Source organism: Balaenoptera physalus, assembly GCF_965194825.1.
Source record: "Balaenoptera physalus genome assembly, chromosome: X".
In the NCBI taxonomy this organism is placed as follows: Eukaryota; Metazoa; Chordata; class Mammalia; order Artiodactyla; family Balaenopteridae; genus Balaenoptera; species Balaenoptera physalus.
In genome coordinates, this window is record NC_138903.1 from 34,496,346 (window position 1) to 34,512,783 (window position 16,438).

General features: G+C 39.4%; 1 protein-coding gene across 18 annotated transcripts in view; it reads left to right on the forward strand.

The window, feature by feature from the left end:
- Positions 1 to 16,438, forward strand: part of SYTL5 (synaptotagmin like 5) — a 292,517-nt gene that overhangs the window by 170,540 nt on the left and 105,539 nt on the right. For 12 of the 18 annotated variants that reach the window (XM_082446446.1, XM_082446445.1, XM_082446458.1 and 9 more), the window contains 5 exons: positions 3,915 to 4,056; positions 9,993 to 10,125; positions 11,789 to 11,895; positions 14,559 to 14,651; positions 15,263 to 15,328. In XM_082446446.1, the coding sequence (XP_082302572.1) occupies positions 3,915 to 4,056; positions 9,993 to 10,125; positions 11,789 to 11,895; positions 14,559 to 14,651; positions 15,263 to 15,328 (541 nt within the window). The remainder of the gene's footprint in view (positions 1 to 3,914; positions 4,057 to 9,992; positions 10,126 to 11,788; positions 11,896 to 14,558; positions 14,652 to 15,262; positions 15,329 to 16,438) is intronic. The other 6 variants (XM_082446447.1, XM_082446448.1, XM_082446455.1 and 3 more) reach the window with 3 other exon arrangements.

The window sequence follows — 16,438 nt, forward strand, 5'->3', positions numbered from 1 at the left end:
TAAAACCTCCCCCTATGTTTCTGATGTGCAACCAAGGGTGAGGGCCACCCAGCTCACATAGGATGGTGTTGACAAAGACATTGCATTTGGGGATCACCAAAAACTGGAAGGTTGAGCCACGTACAGCTTTTTTCCCTTTTGTTTCTCCTTTTTAACACCTCTTTCCCATTTAACAGGCTCGCGTCACTTTCTAACTACAACCTCCCTTGCCTGTCTCTTCCATACTTATTTCAGATCTGAAATAACTAAAAGAAGTTAGGAAGGCACGTAAACTGCAGAACGAATGTCATGTCGCCTCTGTGTCATGTTACGCCTCATTGCCCCAGTGAGTGTAGTATCTCTCAGGTTAATGCTGCCTCTGGCTGATCTTTTACTCATTTACCCAGGCAGGCACAGGCTCCACCTTGTCAGCCTGCTCTGGGAAGGTTGAATCCTGGGAAATTCCTTCCGGGCTCCGACTCCTGGGAGACTGCTGTGTAAACCAGAAAGGCAACTCGTTAAATTAGGGTCTCTGTCCCCTATCCTTGGATTCTTTATCTAGAAATGGATATATCTAGGAAGCCATTTTCAAGGTTTTGGGCCAGCATGAAGTTACAGATAACCCAACAGAAGGCTTTTAAAAAGCATCTCATAAGCTAAAGTAAATGACACTCTTTCTTACCATAGGAAATGTGTCTTTCAAGTAACTCAGAATTTCCAAGCTCCCCAGACAGTGTCATATTCCGCATACTTCGGGCCCTATTAGAACGAGATAAGTGTATCTTTTTCTTGTCGGTTTCCCCCTAAGCCAAGTTCAGCTTCAAGGTTTGGTAGCACTGATTTCTAATACTTCTAATTTAAATATCAGTAACAAGATATCGAGATCCAAAATAGCTTTCTTAATTGAACTTTAAATTTCTCTAATTTAGGCTTGAGGAAGCTTTTATCCTCTTTCTATTTAAGAGGCGAAGATTCATGTATTTTATGTCAGATTTTACATAATGTCTAAAAGAGTTGGCACCCAAATATTTATGATATTCCGCCTCATTAGACTAAGTCTTTTCTAGTTTAATCAACTGCAACATTCAACTGAGAGGAAAATATTTTTAAGACGCTCACGGTAAATGTCAGGGATAAATGTGAAAGTATATGCCATTTTTGAGGTTATGCTTCTGGCAACAGTAATTTCCAGTAGCTGCTTTACGATCACAGGATAGCCTCTTGAATGTCATCACCACAATTAATCAACTTCTGCCAGAGCTTCCACATAAGTAGGACTTTGGGTTCTAGCAAGGCTAATCCACGATGGGGACTTTTCCAAAACCACCTGGGTCTGAGAGGACCTTCAGCACAGACACAAGCAGAAATACCCACATAAATCCCCTTGGATCATCACATCTGGGCTCCTTTCTGCAAGATTCAGTCCTAGCCTTTATTTTTTAAGGAGATTTTACCGAAAACAGGAGGGAGAGAGATTTTTGTGGTCGTATTGTTATAAGAGTAGAGAACCTGTGAACACAGGGCAGCATTACTGGGTAGGACTCTAAGACCCTTCTAAGTTGGACTTCTGAGAATAAAGCAGCATCACTTGGGAAAGGTATGAATATATTTAACTGTTGTCAAATGTAGAACTGTAGCACCTGAGAGAGGAGGGCTCAGGTAAATCACCAAGGAACTTAGAATTTCAAATTGTATCAATGTATTTAATCACAAAATTTTATTTTCTTATTGTTAGACTCAAAAGACACAGTCATAGACCCTTCCTGAGCAGAGTCCATAGTACTATAATTTATTCAAAGTACTGCTTCAAGAAGGAAGCAGCAGGGTCTGTTTCTGTGTAGTATCGAAGGACTACCACCCAGAAAATTTTCCTAGCTCTCTTGATCGAATTGTGAGAAACTAACTCTCAGGTCTCTGATCCTTTCATTATCTTCTTCTTGATAGTATTCTTCTTCTACATTCTATCCATGTAGAACCTGCCTGGCTGTGACAATTTGATCGTGGTGAAATGATGAATAAGCAATGTGAGAAACGAGCGTGAGCATGAGTGCAGGCTTTGGATAAGCAGACAATTCTGTTTTTATCCTGACTTTGTCATATACTAACTCTGTCGTGTATGCACACACACACACACGCATGTATGGAATAATTGCTTAACCTCTCCAAGACTCAGTTTCCTTATCTTCAAAATAGGAATGTTAATACCTTTTTTTTTTAAACATGTATGTTGCGGAATGGAGAGTGTCAACCACCTAGAAAATACTCAGTAAATGCAGCTGCTATTTGCGTAATTATCGATGGTGTCGGTGGCTGCTCGTATCAATTAGGGCATATTTGGTTTTGGTGGCTTCTCTGGTGCAGAGCCTTGAAAAAACTTACAGACTGTGGTTGACAGCTCCACTGGTCACTGCTGATTCTTTCTTCTGCCAGATTTATCTTCTAGTAATGACCCATGCACCATCATTCTTTTTAACAACTGCCCTTCCTTTATTCCTATAAGTCTCTCCTCTTATTGGCTCAACTGTGAGCTCTAATCACTATTAACCATCACTATTGTGCTTTAACAAGAGGATGTTTATTATTATAGGTGCACTTATAACTTATTAAAATAGTAACTGAAAGGGTGAAATTCATAAGGGCTTATATTTTCCCATTTAGCATATTTTGTACTCACTGAGAACAAAGAATAGAAGAATAACAAACACTTCTCTTAAACTCTAATTTGTCAAAACTTATTTACTTATGAAGCTCCATTTAATAAGAAAATTGTGATCACCTCCAGGCAGGAACTGTTGTTTCATTAATCATTATTGAATGGAATTGAATCAGGTTTAGCAAACATGAAAGTGAATCAAACCCATTTACAAAATGTCATTATTTTTATCCTACATTCATTAAATGTGCGCCATGAGTCAGTCACTAAAAACAACACTGAGAAAATATAATTGCCAATCTTTGATTACATAGGTACTGGGTGCTTCCTTTGCACCAAGATATTGTGAAGGTGCTAGAGATATCATGGTAAATATGTCATCAACTCTGTCCCCGAGGAGCTCACAGTTGAAAGAGGTACCAACGCCCACGTATCTGTTAAAGAGCCAAACAAGACATTGTGTAGGCAACTTCTACATAGTTTGGCAAAGACTGTAAATCACCAGAAATTCAGTAGAGCAGAGGTTGACAAGGCCTGTGATAGACAGGGAAGGCATGACTGGGGAGGCTGGACTTCATTTGGCCCTTGAAGGATGGGAAAGATTTGGATAAACAGAGAATGGGAAATAGGGCGTATCAGGTGGGGAGAACGTGAGCAAAAGCCTTAGAAGTGGAAGCATGAGAACGAGCATGGTAAGCTGAAAAAATTGTAGGGAACCTGGGCTGGCTGGGAGTGTGCTGGTGAGCATTGGGAAGAAAAAAGGGTGGAGAGGTAAGTTCAATTACGAAGACCCTGGAGTCAGACAAATGACGTTGAACCCCATGAGCCCCTGAAGGTGTACCTCATGGGGTTCACGTGTTGCCATTGTTTTCTTGGAAGCTTTTCCCTGACTGTGTCTTTCGTCGCTGCTCTGCTTCCATTTTATTTTTTTTATTTTTTTCATTTTTTAATAAATTTATTTATTTATTTATTTATTCTTGGCTGCGTTGGGTCTTCGTTTCTGTGCGAGGGCTTTCTCTAGTTGCGGCGAGTGGGGGCCACTCTTCACCGTGGTGCGCGGGCCTCTCACTATCGCGGCCTCTCTTGCTGCGGAGCACAGGCTCCAGATGCGCAGGCTCAGTAGTTGTGGCTCACGGGCCCAGTTGCTCCGTGGCATGTGGGATCTTCCCAGACCAGGGCTCGAACCCGTGTCCCCTGCATTGGCAGGCGGACTCTCAACCACTGCGCCACCAGGGAAGCCCTCTGCTTCCATTTTAAAGTCAGAATATTCTTTCTCATTTAGGGGAAGCACTGGTTCATCAGATTTCAACGAGCAGGAAGCTGGTCCTGGGACTCCAAGGAGCATCCGGAGCAATGGTGTGACCCCAGTCACTCAGAGGTCACCGGCCCCAAGCACACGCAGCGTGACCTCAGTCAGCAGTCGAGTGAGTACACGGATGTGAAGGAACACTCCCCCTTCTGGGACTAAGCCTCACCACCCTGGCATGGCTGGGCTTCAGCTCTCTGTACCTGAGACCATGTTGTTTATCTTGTTTAACATAGATGCTTCTTTATCAGGACTGAACCTCCTGCATCCTTAGCTCCTGGCAGGAGGCCTCAAGTGAGAAGGAAAGGGGAAGAGCAGGTTCAAAGGTGGAATTTGTTTGATGGGGGTATCAACGGCTATATGGTTTCAATAAAATTTAAATAATGTTCAGCAGTCTCTGATTTTGATCTTCCATGTTGCTTGTCGAGATCTTGACTGTTCTAAAACTTTTCCAAACCAATTTAAATTAGGAAACCTAGACCCTTGAAATATTTTTATCGTTTTCTTTTCTATACATGCGTTAAAATAAACACGTAATGGAGACTTAAATCACATAGTGTGTGTGCGTGTATGTGTGTGTGTGTGTGTGTGTGTGTGTGTGTGTATAAGCTGTTCTTTTGGATGAATGAACATCTACTACATTTTTTGGTTAAGCAGGAAACTCCATATATATAGCTGACATCTATATTTAAGAAATCTTTATATACAAACTGCAATTCTTTGATTCAGCCAATATTTAATGAGGGCCTACTACATGCCAAGCCCTGGTCAAGCAAAGACTTGAAGGAAGTGGAAGAATTAGCCATGCAGGAGTCTGGGGCAAGGTTTTCATCCGTGCTGGGACAGCACTGATATTCAGCAAGTACATTACCGGAAGGTTGTTCCAGTCACTTTATGGCTGACCTCCATCTTGCATAGTCAGTGCCCTTATTTCACCAGTGTCTTAAAGATCTTTAATGCCCCTGGAGGAGCAGCCAGTGCAAAGATCCTGAGGTGAGAGCATACCTGGTGTGTTCAAGGACGAACAAGGAGGCCAGCGTGGCTGTTGTGAGTGAACGAAGGGAGGAGTACTAGGAAATGAGTTCAAAGGGGTAGTAGGGCCAGATAGGGTCTTGTAGACCACTGTATGCACTTCGGCATTTACTCTGGATAAGACAAGGGCAGTTGAAGGGTTTTCAGCAGACTAGTGAGATCATCTGGCTTCTGTTTATACAGGAACTGGGGGCTTTTCTGAGAAGCAGCTGTAGGGGAATAAGAGTGGAAGCCAGAAGGCCAGCTAAGAAGGAGGCCATCGCATTACTGCAGGCAAGAAACTGAGCTTTGGAACAGGGAGATAGACGTGGAGGTTGTGAGCATCCAGATTCTATAGATATTTTTAAGGAAGAGCCAAAAGGCATTCAGACAGATTGAATAATAATTAATAAGTGTATTTAAATACTTATAGTCTAAATTAAATTTGCTGATAAAAGGCATATTTAAAATTTTATCAATATTTATACTAAGCTCGGCAAGCAGTACTGTTCAGTAGCCAGAAAAGTGCGTGCATAGTTGGCGATTGCACTCACTGCTTTGGCAACCTAACAAGGAATGGTATTCAAAATATTTAGCAACTGGTATGGCATGGGCACTGAGCCATCACAACAGACCCTGGCACAAGGTTGGGCAGCATCCTGGGGGCCCATCCATGCCGTACAGTAACCTGGATTGTGGGGAGAACTAGGGTTGTGGAGGAGGGGAGCACAGGGAAGGGGAGATAGACTGGGAGTAGCTCTGTTTACCAACTGATACAGAAGTATTTAAAAAATTTGAACAGCTGGTACAGCTGTACCAATGGGTAGCAGCAGACTATCAGTCCAGTAACTAGTAAGTCAGTCAAGTTTGTTCTCAAAACAAGGCTTACCTAATCCTAAGTACCATCATTGGCGGGGTGGGGGTGGGAGGGAATCACCCTTGTCCTGTGCTAGTAGCCTCAAAACTAACAGCCTTTACATGAATATTTCTTTATTTTTTTATTTTATTGAAGTATAGTTGATTTACAATGTTGTGTTAATTTCTGTTGGACAGCAAAGTGATTCAGTTATACACACACACACACACATATATATATATATATATATATATTCTTTTTTTTAATTCTTTCCCATTATAGGGTTTTTTTTTTAACATCTATATTGGAGTATAATTGCTTTACAGTGGTGTGTTAGTTTCTGCTGTATAACAAAGTGAATCAGCTATACGTATACATATATCCCCATATCTCCTCCCTCGTGCGTCTCCCTCCCATCCTCCCTATCCCACCCCTCTAGGTGGTCACAAAGCACCGAGCTGATCTCCCTGTGCTATGCGGCTGCTTCCCACTAGCTAGCTATTTTACATTTGGTAGTGTATATATGTCCATGACACTCTCTCACTTTGTCCCAGCTTACCCTTCCCCCTCCCCATATCCTCAAGTCCATTCTCTAGTAGGACTGTGTCTTTATTCCCGTCTTGCCACTAGGTTCTTCATGACCATTTTTTTTTTTAGATTCCATATATATGTGTTAGAATATGGTATTTGTTTTTCTCTTTCTGACTTACTTCACTCTGTATGACAGACTCTAGGTCCATCCACCTCACTACAAATAACTCAGTTTCGTTTCTTTTTATGGCTGAGTAATATTCCATTGTATATATGTGCCACATCTTCTTTACCCATTCATCTGTCAATGGACACTTAGGTTGCTTCCATGTCCTGGCTATTGTAAATAGAGCTGCAATGAACATTGTGGTACATGACTCTTTTTGAATTATGGTTTTCTCAGGGTATATGCCCAGTAGTGGGATTGCTGGGTCATATGGTAGTTCTATTTTTAGTTTTTTAAGGAACCTCCATACTGTTCTCCATAGTGACTGTACCAATTTACATTCCCACCAACAGTGCAAGAGGGTTCCCTTTGCTCCACACCCTCTCCAGCATTTATTGTTTGTAGATTTTTTGGTGATGGCCATTCTGGCGGGTGTGAGGTGATACCTCATTGTAGTTTTGATTTGCATTTCTCTAATGATTAATGATGTTGAGCATCCTTTCATGTGTTTGTTGGCCATCTGTATATCTTCTTTGGAGAAATGTCTATTTAGGTCTTCTGCCCATTTTTGGATTGGGTTGTTTGGTTTTTTGATATTGAGCTGCATGAGCTGCTTGTAAATTTTGGAGATTAATCCTTTGTCAGTTGCTTCATTTGCAAATATTTTCTCCCATTCTGAGGGTTGTCTTTTCGTCTTGTTTATGGTTTCCTTTGCTGTGCAAAAGCTTTGAAGTTTCATTAGGTCCCATTTGTTTATTTTTGTTTTTATTTCCATTTCTCTAGGAGGTGGGTCTTAAAAGATCTTGCTGTGATGTATGTCATAGAGTGTTCTGCCTATGTTTTCCTCTAAGAGTTTTATAGTGTCTGGCCTTACATTTAGGTCTTTACTCCATTTTGAGTTTATTTTTGTGTATGGTGTTAGGTAGTGTTCTAATTTCATTCTTTTACATGTAGCTGTCCAGTTTTCCCAGCACCACTTATTGAAGAGGCTGTCTTTTCTCCATTGTATATTCTTACCTCCTTTATCAAAATAAGGTGACCATATGTGTGTGGGTTTATCTCTGGGCTTTCTATCCTGTTCCATTGATCTATATTTCTGCTTTTGTGCCAGTACCATACTGTCTTGATTACTATAGCTTTGTAGTATAATCTGAAGTCTGGGAGCCTGATTCCTCCAGCTCCGTTTTTCTTTCTCAAGGTTGCTTTGGCTATCTTGAGAAAGAAAAACGGATATACCATGTTCTTGGATTGGAAGATTCAACATTGTGAAAATGACTATACTACCCAAAGCAATCTACAGATTCAGTGCAATCCCTATCAAACTACCAACGGCATTTTTCACAGAACTAGAACAAAAAAATTCACAATTTGTATGGAAACACAAAAGACCCCGAATAGCCATTATGCTTTGTTGTAGGATACTGACTATAGTTCTCTGTGCTGTACAGTAGGACCTTGTTGTTTATCCATTCTATGTGTAAGAGCTTACATCTGCTAACCCCAAACTCCTAGTCCATCCCTCCCCAAACCCCTCCCCCTTGGCAACCACAAGTCTGTTCTCTATGTCTGTTTCTGTTTCATAGGTAGGTTCATTTGTGTCATATTTTAGATTCCATATATAAGTGATATCATATGGTATTTATCTTTCTGACTTACTTCACTTAGTATGATAATCTCTAGTTGCATCCATGTTGCTGCAAATACATGAATACTTTATTAAACAACACCTAGATTTCCCTAACAGAAATTCCCTACAACTGTGTATACATACATATATATAGGCAGTGTCTATATTGATCTCACTCTTGCATTCTATCTGATCTAGGTAGTCTTTTCTAAGAGAAAAAGAGACACAAAGAGAAATATTTTCTGTTGAATAAACTTAATACAACACAGTACTTTATGAAACAGGTTTGCTCTTTCATGATGAAGGGAAGACCTATGTAGAATTAGATGACGATCAAGGTCACAGCTTCTCAATTTCTCCCATTTCTCAGCATCTCTTTGTTTCAATGTTCTTGTCTGCCTTAGCATGTGAGAAGTACGTTTTTAAAATGGAAAACTCTTAGAACATGAAAGTCTCTAACCTGTCCTCTGCTGTGATGTAACTTATTAATTTTAGGCTTCACATCCTGAATCTTCAGGGTATGTGTTACATGTTCATGACTATACAATATTATTTGGCCCATTAGTGCTCAATATTAATGATACTCCAGGATGCCAGTTTGAAAATTTAATGTCAACGTAATTGCAAGTTGGTCTCGCTTCATTGGAGGAATCCATGTGTGACCAACTTTTTGAAGAGGTGTTGAAAACAGACCTATCCTTTTGACCTCCATCACAGTCTTTTGATAAACCTTAGTGGTCTATAGCAATTAGAAAAGTTAGGAGCCAGATTCCTCCTGCTACAGGTAGTATGTGTTGGAGAATACTCAAAGATCAAAACCAGTCTGTATTGAAGCTGCATTGATTTGCATGCTAAGCAAGTGAGAGTTCCATCTTTCTCGAATGAGTTCATTAACATCTCCTCAGTGTCTAAGGTATGGGGTAAAGATAGGGCAACAAGAAGGGAATGCCTTTCTGGAGGACTTTTGAAGGCACTTTTTGATTGTTTATGGAAGGGGGAAAGAAAGAGTCTCCTTTAGGTTCGATCATTATCACACCGTGGTGTCATTTGCATGGAAACTTAACCTCAGCCCAGTTCTCAGAAGCCCAAATTTAGTTTTTCAAAACTCAGGCAAATTTGGAATGATGCAGTTGTCAAGCCCCTATGGGCACAGGCAAAGTTGGGACAGAATTTTCCTTTATAATGAAAGTAAGTGTCTGAATTCTGTCACATGTGCAAGCGTGTATTAGCAAGCAGGTTCCAAAAAAAAATAAAATAAATCACCTATTCCTGTAAGCTGGGGAAGTCCCCATTCTTTATCCCTTTATGAACTTTAATAAGTGCCTTGCATGAAATTTCATTCCAATAATGACGTAAGCAACCATGTTCTGATCATCCAGCCTACTAGATGGAAAAGGTGGCATGGTCTTCTGTTAAGTGAGGGGTGCTGGAAGTAAGGGGTGGTTGAGGAGAGAGCGTGTTGACAGTGAGGACAAATGTGGGACCAAACAGAGTTCTAACCCTGAGCACTACTCTGAGGGTATGAAGCTTGCCAGATTCTTACACATAGTTCATTTACGTTTGGAGGTACTTGTGTTAATACCATCTTTCCTGCTAACCATATGTTAGAACACTCACTAATTTTGTGAATGAATAATTATTTCAAACACCTTTTGTGCTAGTTAGCAAAGCTCTTAGTATATATTTTAGAGAGTAATTATTGATAGTAAGTTTTAGAGTTATATGGACTCCAGATATCATCTGGCTCCTCCTAAAGAGTAATAGACATAAATGTGGTTATACTGGCATATATTTATATGGAAGGATTTGGAAGTCAATTACAGTCAATATAACGGGTTTTTTTTTTCATTTCTACTTTGTGAGAAGGAACACGGTTTCGAAAATTCCATGGATTTGGCTGCCATTGAAAGCACCTCTGAGGGTCTCACGAAGAGTCATCACCGAAGAACTTCCGGCACACCTTCCATAGCAGTGTCCAGGGCCTCCCTCTCCTCAGGTGGGTATTTGCCACATGACTACTCTGTTGTAAACGTGACTAAATCGGGTGGAGTTGACTCCGTTGTGTGGCATTAAGTGGATGTTTCATGCCTTAGAAAATAATCATCCATTCTTTGACCCATGGAGGGAGGCCCACTCCATAAGAACTGCTGAAAAGTGGACCCAGGTGATGCCTCGAGCCTCTTGCATTCCATGCAAAATCCATGAATCTTGGATTTGGCAAGAGTATACAGTATACAGTCATCACTGCCAAGTCTCCGAGCCGTACCAAATGTCAGTAGAGGAGTGCAGGAAATACCATTGGCTCATTTGATACAAAAGATAAAGACACATGCCCAGAGTTCAAGAAAATGGTAGTTCCATTGATATGGTGGTCAGAAGTGCCCTGTATCCTGACAGATTAATCATTATTCCATGGTTTAAATAGAGAGTTCTTTGCAAGCAACGTTAAGGGGTTATTAATAACCCTTTTCATTTGTATGATACCTTCAAAAGTATCATTTCACTTCAGTATCACAACAACCCTGTGAAGCAGAGATTATTTATGTTGCGATTTTATTACCTGTGAATAAGGGAACTCTTTAGAGAAACATGTCATAATTAGGAAGTTTCTGTCCCTCGTGTAGATTTGAAATATGACAAAATCCTCAACAGGAAGAAATTGCCACTTACTTGATGATATTTGCCTAAAGCCTAAGGCTGGATTCTCTGTGCTGAGTTGGAGAGCCTCTCCCAGCTAGGTAGCTCTGAAGGGTTGTCTAAATGTGCATGTTTATTGTTGCATTTTGTTCCGGACTAGGAAATCGGTTCACCCGTTAAATGAAAAATTCTAAACTAGCCTAGAAGCCGACCTCATAGAGTGCATTTCTACTACTTCTACTCAATAGCTCCTGTGTTTTGAGTACATACTCTGTGTCAGGTGCTATGCTAAGCAGTTCTGTGTCATTTATCATTTCAAACTTAATTGCTCTCTTGCTCTCTTCAGTCTTTCTCGTTTATAAGCCACTATTCTATCTCAGCAGGGCTTTGACATAGAACTGTTTTATGGAAATAAACTGTCTTGGTAAGCTATCCACGGCATTACTGAGTTTTGCATTGTTCTTTATGTTTTTAAAAGCAAGAAATTCTGCTCATGAAAGAATGTTCTGGTGCCTAAAGAAATAGAACTTCCTCTCAGTTTCCCTACAGCCACTCCCTTTTTGTGTGAAAGGAACTTGCTGTATCATTTCATTGCATTTTATGTCAAATATGAAAACACAGTAGATTCTCTAAATATTTAAATAAAGAATGGTTAATGTTTTATTTTTTTTCTAAGCTTAAGGACCCATTCTGTGAGAGTTTTCCAAAGTGTATGAGCAAAGCAGAAGCCTTAAACAGCTTAAAACGTTAGTATTTTATAGTAGAGCATTTGCCCTCCTATGCTCAAAGGAGAAATGAACACATCAGTGTTGGTAAGTCAGTCCAAGGAAATTTCAAAATACTGTTAAAAAATGGAAGTATGTTAGCATAAACAGCATGCAGTTACTGACGCTGTTGCTTTCATGACACTATCTATGCCCTATGCCGAGAAAGAATTGGAATAACGATGAAACATTTGCGATGAAAAGTGAACCCTTCTAACAAAACAAGATGATTCACATCTTTCCTTTTCCTTCCTCCAGACCGGAGTCGATCTGAGTTAGATTTGAGTGGGTCATTTACAGAAGACTTAGAGGATACTGTAAGCATAAGAAGCAAGTCTGTCCCTGGGGCTTTAGACAAAGACTTGGTAAGTTGGATGTGGAAGAGGGTCTAATGATCATGAAGAAAGGGCACAATCTTGTTCCAAACCTGTCCACTTTGAGGTGAGGATGAGTTGAGAGTGAAGTGAGGATATACAATAATTTCTTCCTACTAGTCTTCACAACTAACATATAAAAACAACCAAAGAATGATTTAGAAAAGGTAACAGGTGGGTGGGGGTGGGTGGTGGTGGGATGACTTGGGAGATGGGGATTGACATATATACACTAATATGTGTAAAATAGATAACTATTAACCTGCTGTATAAAAAAAATAAATTAAATTAAATTAAAAAAAAAAGATTGGTGATAACAAGCGTTAGTGTGGATATGGAGAAAAGGGAACCCTTGTGCACTGTTGGTGGGAATGTAAATTGGTGCAGCCACTATGGAAATCAGTATGGAGGTTCCTCAAAAAATGTAAAAAATTTTGAACTACCATATGCTCCAGAAATTCTACCTCTGAGTATTTATCTGAAGAAAATGAAAACACTTAACTTGTAAAGATATCTGCAACCCCATGTTCATTGCAGTATTATTTACAATAGCCAAAACATGGAAACAACCTAAGTGTCCATCAGTAAATAGATGAATGAGTAAAGAAGTTGTGGTATATGTATACAGTGGAATACTATTCAGCCACAAAAAAGAATAAAATCCTGCCATTCGCAACAACATGGATGAACCTCTAGGGCGTTATGCTAAGTGAAATAAGTCAGAAAGACGAATACCATGTGACCTCACTTATATGGAGCATCAAATAAATAAATAAATAAAAAGCAAGCTCTTAGATACAGAGAATATACTGGTGATTGCTAGAGGCGGGGGGAGGGGGGCGGGAGAAAGGGGTGACCTGTTTTTGTTTTTTGTTTTTAGTTCAAATACATTGAAAAGAAAAATGGTAACAGGTGATCAGGTTAATGAGTGAAGATTATCTCTAAGAAAACACCTGTTGGGGATTTCAATTCCTGGTTAAAAGCACATCACTAAATCTAAACCCCGAGAAATAAGAAACCACAGCATTTCCTAAATCAAATGTTACTAGACTTAACTGACTATATATTTTATATGAACATTTCTACATCTCCAGTTACCCCCATAAACTACCTTCTCCATTGAGACCAACTTATGTGAAAATTAATGTTTAAGGTGAACTCATTTATAAAATGAGAAGGTTGAATTAAATTATTGTTAAGGTTCTAATGTTCTGATATTCCAATTTCTATAATAGCTATAATCCAATTTGAACTCCTTGGAAGAAAGAGAGAACACAAATGTTAAATGACATTAATATAATTTTTCCAACACAAAACAGGAAACTTAGTTCTAAAACTCAGTGTTATTTACTATAGTATTAAAAAACTGCAAAGTATTTTAAAATCCACCACAAAAGGGCAGGGTTGGGGGGTGGGCAATGAGATCAAATGGTTTCAAAGCTTACTTGGTATTCAGCTTTTAAGGAACAGCTAATTCCAATGTTATTAAACTATTACTGATCTTAGAAAACTCTGAAAATCTTCAAATTCATATTATGAAGCCATTGTATTGATATATAACCTAAATACTCAAACTTGATTTTAAAAATAGTTTAAAAATGAAAACTACAATAATTTATGAATATATATATAATATTAAGTAAAACCTAGCAGTGAATCAAAAATATTGCAGTAAGGATAAGTAAGTTTTATTCTAGGTATGAATGGAAGAAGTAACATATATAAGAATATCTATTACATAATTAATATTTCAGTATATTGAAGGAGAAAATAAACAACTATGTCAGTAGATACTGAAAACTATTTTAAAAAAGAGAATGTAATTCCAACAGGATGCAAAATATTAGTTTCACATGTGAGGGTGAGAGGAGTGCCAGGGAAGAGAGGAGAAGCAAAAAAGGAAGGTGTCCATGATAAAAAAAAAAAAAAGAGTATGCATGATACAATCCATTTGTGTGTGTGTGTGTGTGTGTGTGTGTGTGTGTGTGTGTGTGTGTGTGTGTATCCTATTCATACCATCAAAAATTTTTGAAGTTTGATCATTGATATGTTAGTGGAGATATAAGTTTTTTATATTACTTGAAATTTATCTACATTGCTTAAACTTTTTTCTATAAAAATGTATTACTTAAATAACCAGGAAAAAAACAGTGGGGGAAGAAAAGTAGAATCTGGGATTTTGGACAAGAATCTAGCATCTAAAATAGTTTATTCTGTTGGAGAGATTTTCAAGATACATTTCCCCATTTTGACGGTATATATACACACACAGGTGTGTGTGAGCATATACACACACACAGATGTGCCCCAATTTTTTAAATTAAAAAAATAACTTTAGGTACATTGCTCAAAGTGAATCACTTTAGTGAGCAGGGAGGTAGCAATTGAACGCCCAGGTCTGTGTGATTCCAAATTTCATATTCTTTCCATAAAGCAAGCATCACTAGGACGGAGACCCCAATCCTCTGATGGTACAATTCAGGTACCATCAGAATGGAAGGCAAAAGAGAAAAACCTAGGAATGGGGTGATTTCTAGATATTTGTATCTGATTTTTCAAGTATTTAAGAAAGAAAGTGGTTTTTTAAGTGAGAAGACTTGCTAGGAAAGAAATAAACCAAACCACTGATTTTTTTTTTTCCCATCCTTCCTTAGGACTACTTGGAAGAGACGGAAGAAAGCATTGATGACTTAGCGTCCTCTCGGTTTTCTGCCAACACCCACAGTCTAGCAAGCGGCCTGTCAACCGTAAGCAATTCTCTAGCATGCACCGGAAGATTTTTCCTCCGTTGATTTTCTGTGCATTTCCAAAGGAGAGAATAATGTTCTTCAGAAGCGCGTGATAGTGATTTAGAAGTCATTTTAGTCTCCTGCTTGCCCTTTGTCCGCAGAGTAGTTTTCACTCGGATTTTGTGGTGACTTTTCCTAAGGCTCCTGATTCCTTCCCTCTCCTACTTTAAAAACCTCTCCTCACCCAGGTTTTAAAATCTCATCACTCCCTAGTTCAGGCTCTCATCAGCGGAAGCCTATGAATTATCTCAGTTCTCAGCTGTTAAATTTCCCTGCCACCATTCTCTCAAGTGCCCAGCCATCCTCCACTCTACCGCCAGTCACTTTCCTAAAACATGTACCCAAGTAGGTTTCTCTCCTACTCCCACATCAAGTCCATAGCTTCCCACTGCCTACGGAATAAAATCCCTTCTTACTTTGGTGTTTGAACCCTTCTTTGAGAGGGCTTTAGGAGCCCCCGTGTCCTTATACCCACCTGTATGCCTACAAGTCTTGTCTTTGCCTCTCTGATTTCTGTCTGTTGCTCTAATACCCTTTTTTCTTTTGACCTTTGGGCGACTTCCTTAAAGAATTCTCAAGCAGGCTCTGACAGGAAGTGGACCTACCTAAGTGTGCCTGACGCTGACTCAGACACTGTGAGTGTTCAAGCTTTTCCTTTTTTCCAGCCATACTTCACAAAATTCATGGTACAGGGAATCTAATTAGGTAGGCAATTTTTCCAGCATTTCTCTCTTTCTGACTTGTATACAGTTAACCAGAGGTTCTCTTTTAAAAGGCAAATAACATGATCAGAATCCAGGTATTCCAAAGAAAGAACATTTGTTAAACATTAAAATCTGAGGAGCAGTGAAAAGGTACATGGTCTAAAATGATTTACCACGAACAAGGCACCTTTAGAATAAACATCTCTGTTTAACTCACAGCATTGGCTTGGTTAAGAGCGTAAAGTTTGGTTAGTAGTAAAATTTCTGTAACTTCTTCAGTTTCTCCCAAGCTTCAGCACTTGTGGGTTCTTAAACTGTCTTTTCTATATATGGGTCTCATGCTTACAGAGGACCCTCTTTGAAGAAGTGGCTACAGAGGAGTGTGGTGTAGATACAAGTCAGTGATACAAGGAGGCAGTGAGGTATGGTGGGGAGGTCCTCAGACCAAAAATCTGGAAATCTTGGCTTGATGTTGTCAACAAAAAAATTAATCAGTCGGTCTAAGAAAGAAATGGGAAATTTTACTGGAGCCAAATTGGGGATTATAACCCAGAAACAGCATCTCCAAAAGCTCCAAGAACTGTTCCGCCCATTAGAACTCAAGGCACAGTTATATAAGTTTTTGGAGACAGAGGGCTGTACATTAAATGATGTATTACTGACAGTTTATACAATTCAGATCTAAGTGTCATCATGGCCCCTTACAAGAGCAAGAAGGAATGTTATCTTTTACTGAGTTTCTTATTGATGCTAGGAGAATGTTGCTTTCTGTGGTTGAGCAGTTATTTCCACCAATGGGGGAGGTCTGGTCGATGCATGATACAGATACACAATGCACAGTGTGGGGAGAGAGGAGGCCGAAGGGTAGAGAAGATTTTTTATGTTTAAATTTTTCTTGTCTTGCCATAAAATATGAATTTTATGTCACAGTGTCTTGGCACTGCCAACAATTTCTGTGAGCCAGACTTTACTCATATGTAACATGAGGGGGTTGAGGCTTATTCTTGAAGCCCTTGAAGCTCAATGCATGGTCCATGGACC